Genomic DNA, 14,219 nt, shown 5'->3' on the forward strand with positions numbered 1-14,219 from the left:
TTGACAATTGATAATAAAAACATATTTGGCATGCTGTCCTTGGAGACAACCCTGAGGTTAAAAGAATCTGGGGCTCTCTCCAGTTTGAAGGCTGAGAGGGGAGTTTGAGCTCAGGTGGATCTCGAAAACTCCCGAGCTATAAGTAACAATTTATGGATTACTGTGGAAATATACTGCTGGCTAGAGCTTGTCTATAGTGCCAATTTGGTTTGTTCAATTCACCTATGCTGCATGTCTTTGGACTGTAGGAAGAAACGGGGAAACCCACGTGAGCACGGGGAGAAAATGTAAACTCTGCACAGAAATGTCCGCTGGCCTCGTAAGGACTTGAACCGGTGACATTCTTGCAAGGCAAAAGGGCTAAAAACATGGGAAGCCAGTCACCCTGTCTAGACAGGAAGAAGGCGAAGATGTGGAAGAGGGGATTCTTTAAAACGAAGATACTGAGGTAAAAAATTCTGGTTATTTATGGTGAGTTAGGAATCGACTGATTGGTGGATCGTGTATTAGGTAATGCTGGACCAGCCGAAGTTCAATCATAAGTATGTGCTTCTCTCGAAATCAGTTTATAAATACACACCGCACATAATCCTATTTTATTACTTGAATTAGAATATTTTTTAATAACTTTTACTGTTAATATGGATCAATGCAATGCATCCAGTAGGTAGTGCTGTCGTCTCACAGCAAGAAGGTCGCTGGGTCGCTGGTTCGAATCTCGACTCAGTTGGCATTTCTGTGTGGAGTTTGCATGTTCTCCCTGCCTTCGCGTGGGTTTCCTCCGAGTGCTCCGGTTTCCCCCACAATCCAAAGACATGCGGTACAGGTGAATTGGGTAGGCTAAATTGTCCGTAGTGTATGAGTTTTTGTGAATGTGTGTGTGGATTGGTTGCAGCTGGAAGGGCATCCGCTGCGTAAAAACTAGCTGGATAAGTTGGCGGTTCATTCCGCTGTGGTGACCCCGGATTAATAAAGGGACTAAGCCGACAAGAAAATGAATGAATGAATAATTAAAGTGCCTTTTTAGGGTAGGAACATTAGACACAAGAGACAGACATAGACAATTAATTTTAACAGAACATGCTGCTATGGTAACAATTAGCTCATCAACACAAAGCACATCATCTTGGTGGAATCATCATTATTATTATTTTTACTATTATTATTATTTTTTTATAAACAATTGGTTTTATGGCGTTTAGCAACTAATATTTGCAGTTAATTATTTTATCCTGTTGTAATTTTTTTTATCCACACAGAACCTTGTCAAAAACATTCTACAGCTGTCATTTCTATAAACACGAATGCTGTCTAAGGCACCTCAGTTATTTGGCACCAGTTTTTACATCAAGAGCGCTCTATGTTGTCTTAAACTTTCAAAACAGTCTAAAAAGTAATTGTGGGAAGATCTACACATCTGTTCCTGTACTTTGATATAAGTAACAGAGTAAGTCTTGACTTATACTGACTTGTACGCGACCTAAAAAATGAAAGCCTGTGAATTTTCTCTTGCATTTATCTTCATTTGTTTCTGTGTGATCTAAATCTAATTGCCTTTGCGAGTCTCAATGGATTGTCTCCTGGTTAAACACATTACCCCCGCATTAATAAATCATGAGCTGCACTGTCGCAAGGAAATAAATTATGCTAAATAATATCCTATAACTTTGCGAACTAATTAAAGTCGTGTCGATGACTTAGAGAGTGATTTCGGCGAGGCGGATCCGCAAACTCCATTTGTTTGCCTCTTCAAGTTCTCTCTATTCAAAGGAAGACCGCAAAGACATCAAGGATACTGAAGTGACTTTCTTCTCCAGCTGACAACGAACTGACAAGATCCCTTGTGGGATGTGAAGCGGTGCCAATTCTCCAGTTAAAAAACGAAGAAGGCGTCGAACGGCAATGAAGACTCACGAAGAGGCTCTCCAGAGGTTTGTGGAGGCTCTCAATTTTTCCCACAAAGCTGTAGCTGTGACAGGCTGCCAGCCCCTCTGACGATGAGCTTCAGAAACACACATCAGGACTGCCAATCCTGCAGACCAACAGTGCCGAATCTGCAGTGCATAAACCAGGCTTCTCTTTATGGGTGGCACTGGCCACTGAAAAGAATCTGATCACTGTGAATACTTTGAAAGGGACTGTTCGGCTACAAACAGCATTCCCAATATTCATTTACCGGCTTCAAAGGAAACAATATATCGTTTTAGCATTGATATCATAATGTGTAAAGGCACAATATTCATAGATCCTGCGATGTGGAGTGAGGATTATTGTTGACTAGGTACAATTTTGCAGTCATTTCAGTTTAACCATTACAAAAAAAAAAAAAATTGTTTATTGGTTGTATGTGTTTTAAGACTTGTGACTGTGTACATATTTTAAGTGAGTTTAAAGCCTTTGGGCACAAGGAATGATTGCTTTTTGCAGCTATAACGAAATTTAATTAGATTTTTCTTACACTATATAACTTTATTGTACAATTAATTATTTTATTTCTGTACACGAATACTCCATTTATATCCTTTCTCTACTGTTTTATCTATGGTGATAATTAGTCTATTATGTTTTCTTCAGATGCACTCATGTTTAAAATCGTTCCATTCAATATAAATGTTTTTTAAAATAGAAATTTAAATTATTGGCGAATTATCACAATCTAAATTGCAGAAAAAAAAATATTCACAACGTAAGTTCTTTCCAATATCGCACAGGCCTATTCCATTTTATGAAGAACAAAGCGGGTCAAGTTTATTTAAATCAAGCAAAGCTGAGTAACCAAGTCGACTTATAGGGCAAATTCCAAAAACATCCCTTTACCCTATTTCCTTTGAGTTCTTTGAAGGGTGTACGGTATGACCATCAAATGTTCCTTTTGTAAACTGTCTTCTACAAATGCCCCTTTTGAAGATTTTCAGATGTTTATTGTCATTTGAATATTCCTATGAATGGCATCGCCTTGACAAAGTGTCCTTGAAGGGTACAAAAACGGTATTTGTCTTTTTATGTAACTTTGGTTGAGTTGCACAAAAAAGCCACACAGGTTACATGCACTCAAAAAAAAAAATGGCTTTGCTGCTTTTTCAAACTTAATTGTTTGATCATGTTCAATCCACTTAAAATAGTAAAAATGATTAAGCTAGGTAAATCTATTTGTGTTTGAACAATTTGAAGGAATTGTGTGGAACTCATTTTTACAGTATGCATTATAAAAGCAAAAGCACACCTCTACGTCGATTTTGGTCTCCAACAATTCTGAAAAATAACGACATGAAACGATTGCTGCATCCTATCCCATGCCCTTTCCTGCACTCCACATTCATCATGTGATCATTCACATAAACCTTTGTTTGATAAGTAATGAATAAACTGTAACAGTAAACATATACAGTGAAACCCAAAAATATTCATACCCCTGGCAAATTCTGATGGCCACTTGTTGTTCAAAGGTAAATAAAAGCTGACAAGAATGATGCCTCTTGAAACAATGATGTCTCTTATACATCGTCTTTTGGGGGAAGCCTGTGTCATTTTCTGTCAAACAAAAACAAACTTGCTGGTTGAATGAAAGTAACTTTAAGTAAAAAATTACCAGGGGTATGAATAATTTCAGGCTTAACAATAAATATATGTGTGTGTGTGTGTGTGTCTTTGTGTGTGTATGTGTGTGTGTGTTTGTATTAATATATATATATATATATATTTTATATATAAAAATCAACACTTTTGATCATATATTCCATTCATTCATAATAATTTTAATAATAGTAGTAATAATAAAAGCCATCATTATAATATTGAACAAAATTATCATGATTTTTTTTTTCCCATAACCAAGCAGTCCTAGCTTGTTCTCAAAAGCATTGTACAAGCAAGTTCAGTTCTTGACATTTATGTTCGCCATTTGCTCCAGTGCACTGACTGACAGTGTCTGCTCGCAGCTTACAACCAAATCTCTGACGCATGATGTAAAATGCATTTGTAGTGTTCATTTTACTATGTATTTATTCACTTTTGGAAGCTTTTCGAATAGTGTTGGCTATTGCCCAACACCATCATACACCATGGAAAATCCAGAATAAAATGTACAAGTCTGTAAAAGTCTTGAGGGTGAATAAATGATTTGGTAATTTAAATATTTGGGTGAACTATTCCATTAGTCAACATAGGTCGGCAATCAATAAAAAACAATCAAATGGAGATCCATGCTAATGGTAGGCATCTCCTACAACATTCAATTTTTCTTTTTGCACTTTAGACTCAGTTTAATATGTTGAAAGCCTATTTCAAGAGTTCACACATAGCTGATGTTTGTTTATTAACCTTGTTTGGCATGCCGTCCCGAGTGTGAGCCCTGAGCTCATAAGATTCTTGAGCCTGGGGCTCCCTCCCGTTTGCAAGGCGAGAGGGGAGTATTAGCTCAGGTAGATCTCGAGAACTCCCCTGCTGTAGTAGCTAATGAACAGAAAGTGATTGCTCTTAAGAGACTCTTAACTACTTACGAGGAGCATGTCTGTGAAGCCGATTTGGATTAGTCAATTAACTTAAGTTACAGTACATGTTTTTTGACAGTCGGAAGTAAAGTGAAGAACCTGTGAGAAACCCAAGTGAGAACGGGGAGAACGTGTAAACTCAGCACAGAAACGTCAGCTGGCTTGGTAAGGACTTGAACCAGTGACGTTCTTGCTGTGAGGCAACAGTGCTAACCACTGGGCTATCGTGCCACCCATCTAGCAAAGGAGGAAAAGTAGGGGTGGAAGGGGGGATTCTTTAAAACGAAGATGGCTGTCATATGGAACATGGGGTATTTATAGTGGCTTAGGAATCGTCTGATTGGTGAATCATAAATTGAATAATGTGGGGCCGGCTGCAAGCAATCATAAGCACGTGATCCTCTCGAAATTAGTTTATAAATAAACTTCACTTATTGTTACTGCATACTTGATAGTACATAATCCACTCATATTGAGCTTGTTTTGGGCTTGTTTTTGAAGATGCACTTGCTTCTTTGAGAGTTGGCAGCAGTGCAGAAAGTTAAATGTCCAGGAAACAGTAGAAAAGTGAGGGAGATCTGAGCGTTCACTTGGCAACATCTCTATTGGAATCTACTGTGATGGGAGTCTCCCACGAGGAGCCATATTTGTGAGTGGCTACGGCACATTTTAAATCAGTCACTGTCAGTAGAGGTTCCATCTGTTTTCCATTCTTTTCTATTCTCACACACCAGACACTGGCCTTGCGATATGGTCACTGGATTTAATGAACAATACCCCATGAATTATTCCACTGGACTACACTTGGTTTCATTCGATAAACCCTCACTCACATCTCTCTCCCAGTCGATTTTCACTTTAAAACAAGGCATTTTCCTCCCTTTCTCACTTATAATCCCTATAAAACCCTGCCATTTCTTTCTAAACCAAAACTCAAGGTGCAACTGAAGAATATCCATGCAGAAAGGAGAAACATATTAATCCTGCTCTCCCAAAAAAGGCCTGAGATAAAATTAACAAGAAGTCCAAGCCAGGGTGCGAATAAAAACATTGACAAGAAGGGGAGATCAACTTTTTCGGCAATGTTTTTATTTTATGAAATACATGCCTCAGTGAATCAAGTTAAAAGGCATCTATTTTATAAATGCAACATTTAATTTTTCAGTGTTTTGTGGGTTACTTTGTGTACAATATCCTGTGATTAGCCATTTCAGAGGTTACTGTAGGTCAAAATATACAAACAACGCATCTAATTTTACTCTACTTTTAGGCCATATGTAGAAACAAACAACTATTTTGCAAGCAAAGTGTCTTGTGAACACTTACCATGTCTATCGGCTTAGATTAATTGGCGTGATTATGCATTCATAATGGTATAATCCATTAGTGGGGTGGTCAAATGTATATTTACTGTATATTATGTATTATTTAATTATTAATATTAATTTTTAAGATGCAGATCAGAGCAAACTATTTCTTACTATTTAGAGGACTGAACCCCCATACATGTGCTTTTCACATCTTTCAGTAGGGCTCAAGCATTAATTAAGGGGGTCAATTCCCCCTAAACCCCCTGTAATTCGCACCCTGGTCCAACCTATAATAATCTTCTTTTCTACCCAGATCTTGTAAGCCATGGCTTCACTAATGAAAAAAAAAAACCTTGATGTGTGACACATCAGAACCTGATGGCGTGAGAGGCTATAACAGAGAAATGATAGCTGAAGCCGGCGATCCGTCTGACATCTTTGACACCGTAGCTTGCAAAGCACCAACAGATCTAAAGTGAAACGTTCATTCTGTCATCCGAGATGCTTGATAAGATTGCACGTTAATGACATATCAACCAGAAGACCAGATTGACTGCCAGACATTTCTGGGTGATTTTAAGATTAAAGGATCAATCTCCATTACGGATTCCATTTACGGACGTAAAACAAACGACATGAAAACATGGTATAGCTCACATATCCTTTGAAGGCCTGCAATTATGGACTGTCGCCACATGAGTAGAGAAATGCCTATTTAAAACTCTTGCAGTGAGTATTACATGGAAGTCGAAAGAAAAGTAGGGTCTCATCAGCTGAGGTGGAGATGTGGGAGCTTTCAGGATAAAGATGTAAAACGTATAAAGTGCTTGGTGGAACTGGTAATCAGTTTTCATGGCTGGTTTGCCATTTAATTGGGTACACTATTTGACATTTTAATTGCATATTTGCTCACTATTTCTACACACAGGCAGGTCTATTTAATAAACTGTTAGCTGAAAGGAAAGAGGCAAAGCTGGGAAAATAAGAGGGGGAAGAAGATAAAGATGTAAAGTATATGCAGTTGCTAAGGTGTTCTGAGTGTCGCTATGGGATCCTGAGTAGTTGCTAAGATGCTATACTGGGTTTCTCTGAATGGTTGTTAATCTGTTATGCATTTGTTGAGCTGTTAGAGTCTATGTGCTACCATGCGGTTGCTAGGGTGATCAGATTTGTGTTATTTGCAGTGACATGCAGTTGCTGGCATATTATGAGAGAGAGCCAATGTGTTACTATGCTGTTGCTGGGGTGTTCTGAGTGGCTGTGTCACAGTGTTGCTATGCAGTTGCTAGGGTGATCCGATTTGTGTTATTATTGTCGATATGCAGATGCTAGGGTGCTATGAGTGAGAGTCAATGTGTTACTATGCAGTTGCTAGGGTGAACAGATTTGTGTTACTAGTGTTGATATGCAGTTGCTGTGGTGTTATGAGTTGGAGTCAATTTGTTACCATGTTGTTGCTACTATCCCACGTGTTGTTACCGTATGTGGTTTCTAGGCTGATCTGAGTTGTTTTATTTGTGTTGCTATGGATTTTCTAGGGTGGTCTGAGTTGTTATGCAGTTGCTAGGGTGATCTGAATTGTTTTACTTGTGATGCTATGCAGTTGCTGGGGTGTTCTAAATGAGAGTAAATGCAGTTGCTGGGGTGTTCTGAGTGGTTGTGTCAGTGTTGTTATGCAGTTGCTAGGGTGATCAGAATTGTTTTATTTGTGTTGATATGCAGTCTCTGTGGTGTTATGAGCAAGAGTTAATGTGTTACCATGCTGTTGCTGGGGTGTTCTGAGTGGTTGTGTCACAGTGTTGTTATGCAGTTGCTGCAGTGATATGAGTGAGAGTCGATGTTGTGTTACTGGGGTGTCAGTGTTGTTATGCGGTTGCAAGGGTAACCCTCTTCACTTTCGTCCGCAACACCACCAGCCCTCTCCCCCTCGCTCTTTACTTTCATCTGCGTCTAGACCCCCCCCCCTTACTTTCGCTGACACTTCAACCCCTTACCCCCCACCCTTTAGTTTAGACATCAAACCGCCCCACCCCCTTTACCTTCGTTCGCGACACCTCTCCCTCCCCTGGTAACAAGCTAGATCCATTATCCCAATATATTCTGGGATCTCGCAATTTACAAATTAAGTACTGGGCACAAACACAAACAACAGGATGCCCACAATAATATGTGCATGAGTAAGATGACCACTATAGCCACTGAAGAACCACTGCTTAGAATCAAATTCTATATCAAATCAATTACGCATATATATATATATATATATATATATATATATATATATATATATATATATATATATATCACTTTTTGAAAGACTAGTCAAACTCCTATAAAAACTCCTCATTCAGGCACCGCTTACAGCTCTAAACATGATTTAACACATAGCTGTGGCACAAACACTATCAGCAAATCCCTTCCCTGACCTTTCTACTAATGCAAGTTGATGATCTACAACATATTTATTAAGAAGTCACAGTTAAAATGAATGAATACAACCAAGTAAATGCTTAGCCACACACAAGAAACATTGGTTGAGGCATTATACACTGCGAAAAAGAAATGCAAAATCAGATGTTACCTTTGAAAGGTCACCCACTTCCAAATAGAAACAGATGATGAAGACGTTCCAGGCGACCCACAGCACCAACCAGACTGCATACTGTGAAAAAGACAGGAAGAGGGTGTTTGAAAGACTTGTTCCAACCCCAGAGCCCCAATAACCAAATTCGCATTTCCATATACATGATTAACTGGCCCGCAAAAGCGTAAGTGGGAGATTGTCTTTGTAATTAATTTTCTGATGTGTGTTCCTTAAAACATTCTGCCTCCACAAATCTTGAATCTGCCAAAGAAGCAATAGAGGCAGACCATGCATTTCGCAGAGGAAGCAGGAATCCTGCGTGGGAGTTTGTGAGGGTGGCTCGCTCCCCGGTTCACGAGCTAATGCTTATCGAAATAACGGGATGTGATTATAAAACAATGAAACAGATTCCCCAGGAAAACCATAACTGGCGCAAGGGGGTGTCTTGGAAAATGAAGCAAATTTTGGCTAAACAAACACTCATCCTGTTTCACATCATTTGGGAATTCAGCAAACTGCCATTATGCTAAACGAATTTGCTCAAAAGAAGAATGGATGTAGCGCGGGTTGCTGAATACACTCATGAGCATTAGCAGCTCGTAGCATGTTTTCACTGATTAAAATGTAAGAACTCCAAGGTCTGTTAGGCAGGCAGTGATCTTTAGATAAAATAACACTTATCTGATCCAATTCAAAGTGAGACAGGTGAGTGCAAATGAAATACTGAGCACAGGGAAATGCAAAATCAATTTGAATTACCTGATGGGACTTGAGCGGAAAAACACGGCCTTTAGCACTTGAAAATGAGCAGTTAGCGACATGCATTTTGAGTAGCTCCCCAAAAGTGCCTCTAATAGACAGATCAATATGGACTTAGCTTTGAAAAAAAATGAGCATGTGCAAAGACACCGCAACCTCTCTGTACAAATGTACCACCTCACTTGGTTGTGAACCATAACATCTAAGTGAAAATGCCTGTTTTGGGCTAGATATAAAAACAGTTTGCGCCAGTGCAAACCCTCTTTTTTCTTTCAGATGCAAATAGTTGTAGATTATTTAAAAAGAATTTAATTGTGGTTGGGCAATTGGGTCAAAGATCTAAATCTCGCTTAATTAAATAGTTTAACTCGATTACGCTTAACTCAATTTAATCCAATTTGGAATAAGGTTGTAACAAAAAATTTTTTGGAAAAATTGAAGCAATATGAATATTTTCCCAATGCACTGTATATATACATATATATATATATATATATATATATATATATATATATATATATATATATATATATATGCCCTTCCAGCTGCAACCCATCCCTGGGAAACATCCACACACACATTCACACACACACTTATACATCCACTTACACATTCACACCTAATTCACCTGTACCACATGTCTTTGGACTGTGGGGGAAACCGGAGCACCCGGAGGAAACCCACGCGAACGCAGGGAGAACATGCAAACTCCACACAGAAACGCCAACTGAGCTGAGGCTCGAACCAGCGACCCAGCGACCTTCTTGCTGTGAGGCGATTGCACAACCTACTGCTCCACTGCTTCGCCCCATATATATATATATATATATATATATATATATATATATATACACACACACACACACACACACACACACACACACACACATATATATATATATATAAATATATATATATATATATATATATATATATATATATATATATATATATATATATATTGATTTCTGTTAATTAGATTATGACCTTAATTGGATTAAATAAAGGAAACCAATAATAATTTTAAAAATTCCAAAATCGCCGTTTACATGTTAGACTCTTAATCAGAGTATTGTCTAAATCATATTAAAATCCGATAACTGGTGTCTATGTAAACATACTCACAAATAAGCTACATGGCAAAAGCAGCTTACTGCATTTTAGCTATTTTTTAATTCAAAGGGAATATTAAAAACTGTCATGTGTACTAGTTTGTTTATTAGCTAACAGGTCATCACAGTTTGGTTTCTACCCAACTAATAGATGCACACACAGCAAGGGAAAGGGTAATACAGAGTTTATGAGCACAGCCAAGCAATTCAGTCAATAAAACAACTTTGAAAAGCTAAAGAAAAGCTGAACGATTCATCAATAAAAATGCTACCACTTTCCACTTATTTTTTAAAAAGTTACGTGCAAACACTCTTAGGCATCACTTTTAAGTTTTACATTAGAAGGATTTGCTGTATGCTGCTAAGTCAATATGATCTTTAACAAATCGGGGCATCATTGCAACAATCTATTAGGACTGACCTGGTACGAAAAGGCTGACCCACTTGAATGGTGTCAGTGTAGCATGTTTTATTCAAAGATATGCAGTTATATGCGCAAGCAACAGTGAGCGCCTCAGGCCAAGGGCAAAGATCAACCCATTATGCTTCTCTTCTAACTACAGAATGGTTGATGTTTCTTCTGCCTTCAACACTCCACAGTAAAAGAAGCCTCCTCCACATGTTTAAGCAGGAGGGGGTCTAGACGGAGCGATTGACTTCAATTAATTCTCATAATCCTGCTTGATATCTCTAACACGCATCGGTGGTTGATCCGTAGGGAGGAGGTTACGAACGTGCTCTCGACAAGGGCTGTTACTGGCCTAACCTTTCCCTCACAAAGTTGTGCGAGCAAGCGGAGCGCACCAGACCGTTGAGACTCAGAAGAGGAAGGAATTTTGCCATCTTGAAATCTGACATGTTGTCAGGACATTAGATACAGAAGATGCGGGCATGTAGTGGAACCTCATTTGGCCCTTTGCCAGCCACTGGAACGTGCCAAGTTGAATTAGAATAAAAATTTATCTGGCCTGACAGCATCCCCAGAACGGATATAAGCAAGAGTAATGTTCAAATGTGAGCAATTTATCTCTGTAGGAGGCTCCCTCTCCATCTCTACGGCCGGTCACTGCTCTAAGACTGAAAAAACGAGCATTGTTTATGCCAATGGGAGAGACATAACACTAAAAAGGCAATCTGCTCCATCTCGACTTTGGGTCTGAGCAACATTTGAGGCAATGACCCGATCTATCAGTACATTGATATTACTCTGTTATGCTAGCCAGGGTGTTGAATGTCCATTGTACCCGACTGGAGAGAAAAGCTGTCACAACAAGAGGTTTAATCTCATCCATGCTAAATGTGGTGAATAGCAACTGGTTCTTCCAAAACACCATAACTTTCTCGATAGACTGGACACAAATATATATCACGCATAAATCTGTCACTTGATTCATTGGACGAAGAACCTGATGCACTTTTCTCTCACAGTTCAAGCATATATCAGTAACGCAATCGATGAGAACACCAAAAAATTGAGCAAATGAGTTTCTTGAGCAATGATGTTCAACTATAAACTGCACATAAACATCCTGATCAATGATCTAACATGTTTAAGAGTTCACACACTTAACTGATGATTGATAAGTAAAAGCGTGTTTGGCATGCTGTCTTGGGAGAGAGCACTGAGCTGAGAAGATGCTTAAGCCCGGGGCTTCCTCCTGTATATCGGGATAAATGAGCTCAGGTAGGTGTCAAGAGCTCCCCTGTATTTAACTAAGAAATAACCACCAAAATGAATTACAGTAAGCTAGACCACACAGAACCTAAAAGGTACAATTTCAAATTTGAGTTTATAAAAAAATAAAATACAAAAAGCGCCTCCTTTTTTAGGTGTTTCTTAAAACACAGACAACATATACAGTTGTTTTACATTTACATTTTACATTTAGTCATTTAGCAGACGCTTTTATCCAAAGCGACTTACAAATGAGGACAAGGAAGCAATTTACACAACTAAGAGCAACAATGAATAAGTACTAAAGGCAAGTTTCAGGTCAGTAAAGTCTAAGAAGGGAAGTATTAGTAGTTTTTTTTTTTTTTTTTTTAGTGTGATATTCAAAGAGGCAATTGCAGATTAGGAAGTGAAGTGGAGACTAAATAGTTGAGTTTTTAGTCGTTTCTTGAAAATAGCGAGTGACTCTGCTGTTCTGATGCAGTTAGGGAGTTCATTCCACCAACTGGGCAGATTGAGCGCGAGCGTTCAAGAAAGTGATTTTTTCCCTCTTTGGGATGGAACCACGAGGCGACGTTCATTCACAGAACGCAAGTTTCTGGAGGGCACATAGATCTGCAGAAGTGAGTGCAGATAAGAAGGTGCTAGGCCAGAAGTCACTTTGTAGGCAAACATCAGAGTTTTGAATTTGATGCGAGCAGCAACTGGCAGCCAGTGCAAACGGACTAGCAGCGGAGTGACATGTGCTCGTTTAGGTTCATTGAAGACAACTCGTGCTGCTGCATTCTGGAGCAGTTATAGAGGCTTGATAGAGTTAGCTGGAAGCCCAGCTAGTAGAGAGTTGCAGTAATCCAGTTTGGAGAGAACAAGAGCTTGAACAAGGAGTTGAGCTGCATGTTCAGATAAGAAGGGTCGGATCTTTCTGATGTTATAGAGTGCAAATCTGCACGATCGAGCAGTTCTAGAAATCTGGTCAGAGAAGTTTAGTTGGCCATCAATCGTTACTCCAAGGCTTTTCACCATTTTGGATGCAGTAATGGTTGCCCCATCCATCTGGATTGAAAAGTTATGGTGTAGAGTCGGGTTGGCAGAAACTACAAGCATTTCCGTTTTTGCGAGGTTCAGCTGAAGATGATGATCTTTCATCCAGTGTGAAATGTCCAACAGGCAGGCTGAGATACGAGCTGGAACCGAGAGATCATCAGGATGAAAAGAGAGGTATAGCTGAATATCATCAGCATAGCAGTGGTAGGAGAATCCATGTCTCTGGATGACTGGTCCTAGAGATGATGTGTAGATGGAGAAGAGAAGTGGCCCAAGAACAGAGCCTTGAGGTGCATTTAAACACTTTCAATAGTGTTTTATGAAAACTCAAAGGGTTTTCTTTAAAATGATACCAAATTTTTGTATTTACACCTCTGCATGTGGATTTGGGAAACTTTTAAATTTGGGTAACTTACAGAAACTTACAGAAGGTCAACTATCTGTGCAGCATTCCACCAATCATGCCTGTATGGTAGAGTGGCCAAACGAAAGCTACCCCCCACCTTCAATTTGGCAAAAGGCATCTGAAGGACTCTCAGACCATAAGAAACTAAATTCTCTGGTCTGATGAGACTAAAATTGAACTCTTTGAAGTAAATGACAGGCGTTACATTTGGAGAAAACCAGGCACTACTCATCACCAGACTAATACCATCCCTACAGTGAAGCATAGTGGTGGCAGCACCAAGCTGTGCGGATATTTTTCAGCAGCAGGACCTGGAAGACTAGTCAGGATAGAGGGAAAGATGAATGCAGCAATGTACAGAGTCATCCTGAATAAAAACCTGCTTCAGAGTGCTCTTGAGACTGGGGCGACTGTTCATCTTGCAGCAGGACAATGACTCAAAGCACACCGCCAAAATATCAATGGAGTGGCTTCACAACAACTCAGTGAATGTCCTTGAGTGGCCTAGCCAAAGCCCAGACCTAAATCCAATTGAATATCTCTGGAGAGATCTGAAAATGGCTGTACATTGTCTCTTCCCATCCAACCTGATAGAGCTTGAGAGGTACTACAAAGAGGAATGGGCAACAAGTCCCAAAGACAGGTGTGCCAAACTTGTGGCATCATTTTCAAAAAGACTTAAGGCTGTAATTGCTGCCAAAGGTGCATCAAGAAAGCATTGAGCAAAGGCTGTGAATACTGATGTACATGTGATATTTTAGGTTTTTTTATTTTTAATAAATTTACAACAATTTCAAAAAATCTTTTTTCACATTTTCATTATGGGGTATTGAATGTAGAAT

General features: G+C 39.1%; 1 protein-coding gene across 2 annotated transcripts in view; it reads right to left on the reverse strand.

Moving 5' to 3' along the window:
• The window catches only part of nkain2 (sodium/potassium transporting ATPase interacting 2), a 316,059-nt gene that overhangs the window by 185,438 nt on the left and 116,402 nt on the right, over positions 1 to 14,219 (reverse strand). For both annotated transcript variants that reach the window (XR_012395349.1, NM_001351706.1), the window contains exon 3: positions 8,382 to 8,462. Coding sequence is in view for 1 of the 2 variants with exons in the window: in NM_001351706.1 (NP_001338635.1) it covers positions 8,382 to 8,462 (81 nt within the window). In the remaining variant the exon portion in view is untranslated. The remainder of the gene's footprint in view (positions 1 to 8,381; positions 8,463 to 14,219) is intronic.

The sequence above is a fragment of the Danio rerio genome, chromosome 20 (genome assembly GCF_049306965.1).
Source record: "Danio rerio strain Tuebingen ecotype United States chromosome 20, GRCz12tu, whole genome shotgun sequence".
Classification (NCBI taxonomy): domain Eukaryota; kingdom Metazoa; phylum Chordata; class Actinopteri; order Cypriniformes; family Danionidae; genus Danio; species Danio rerio.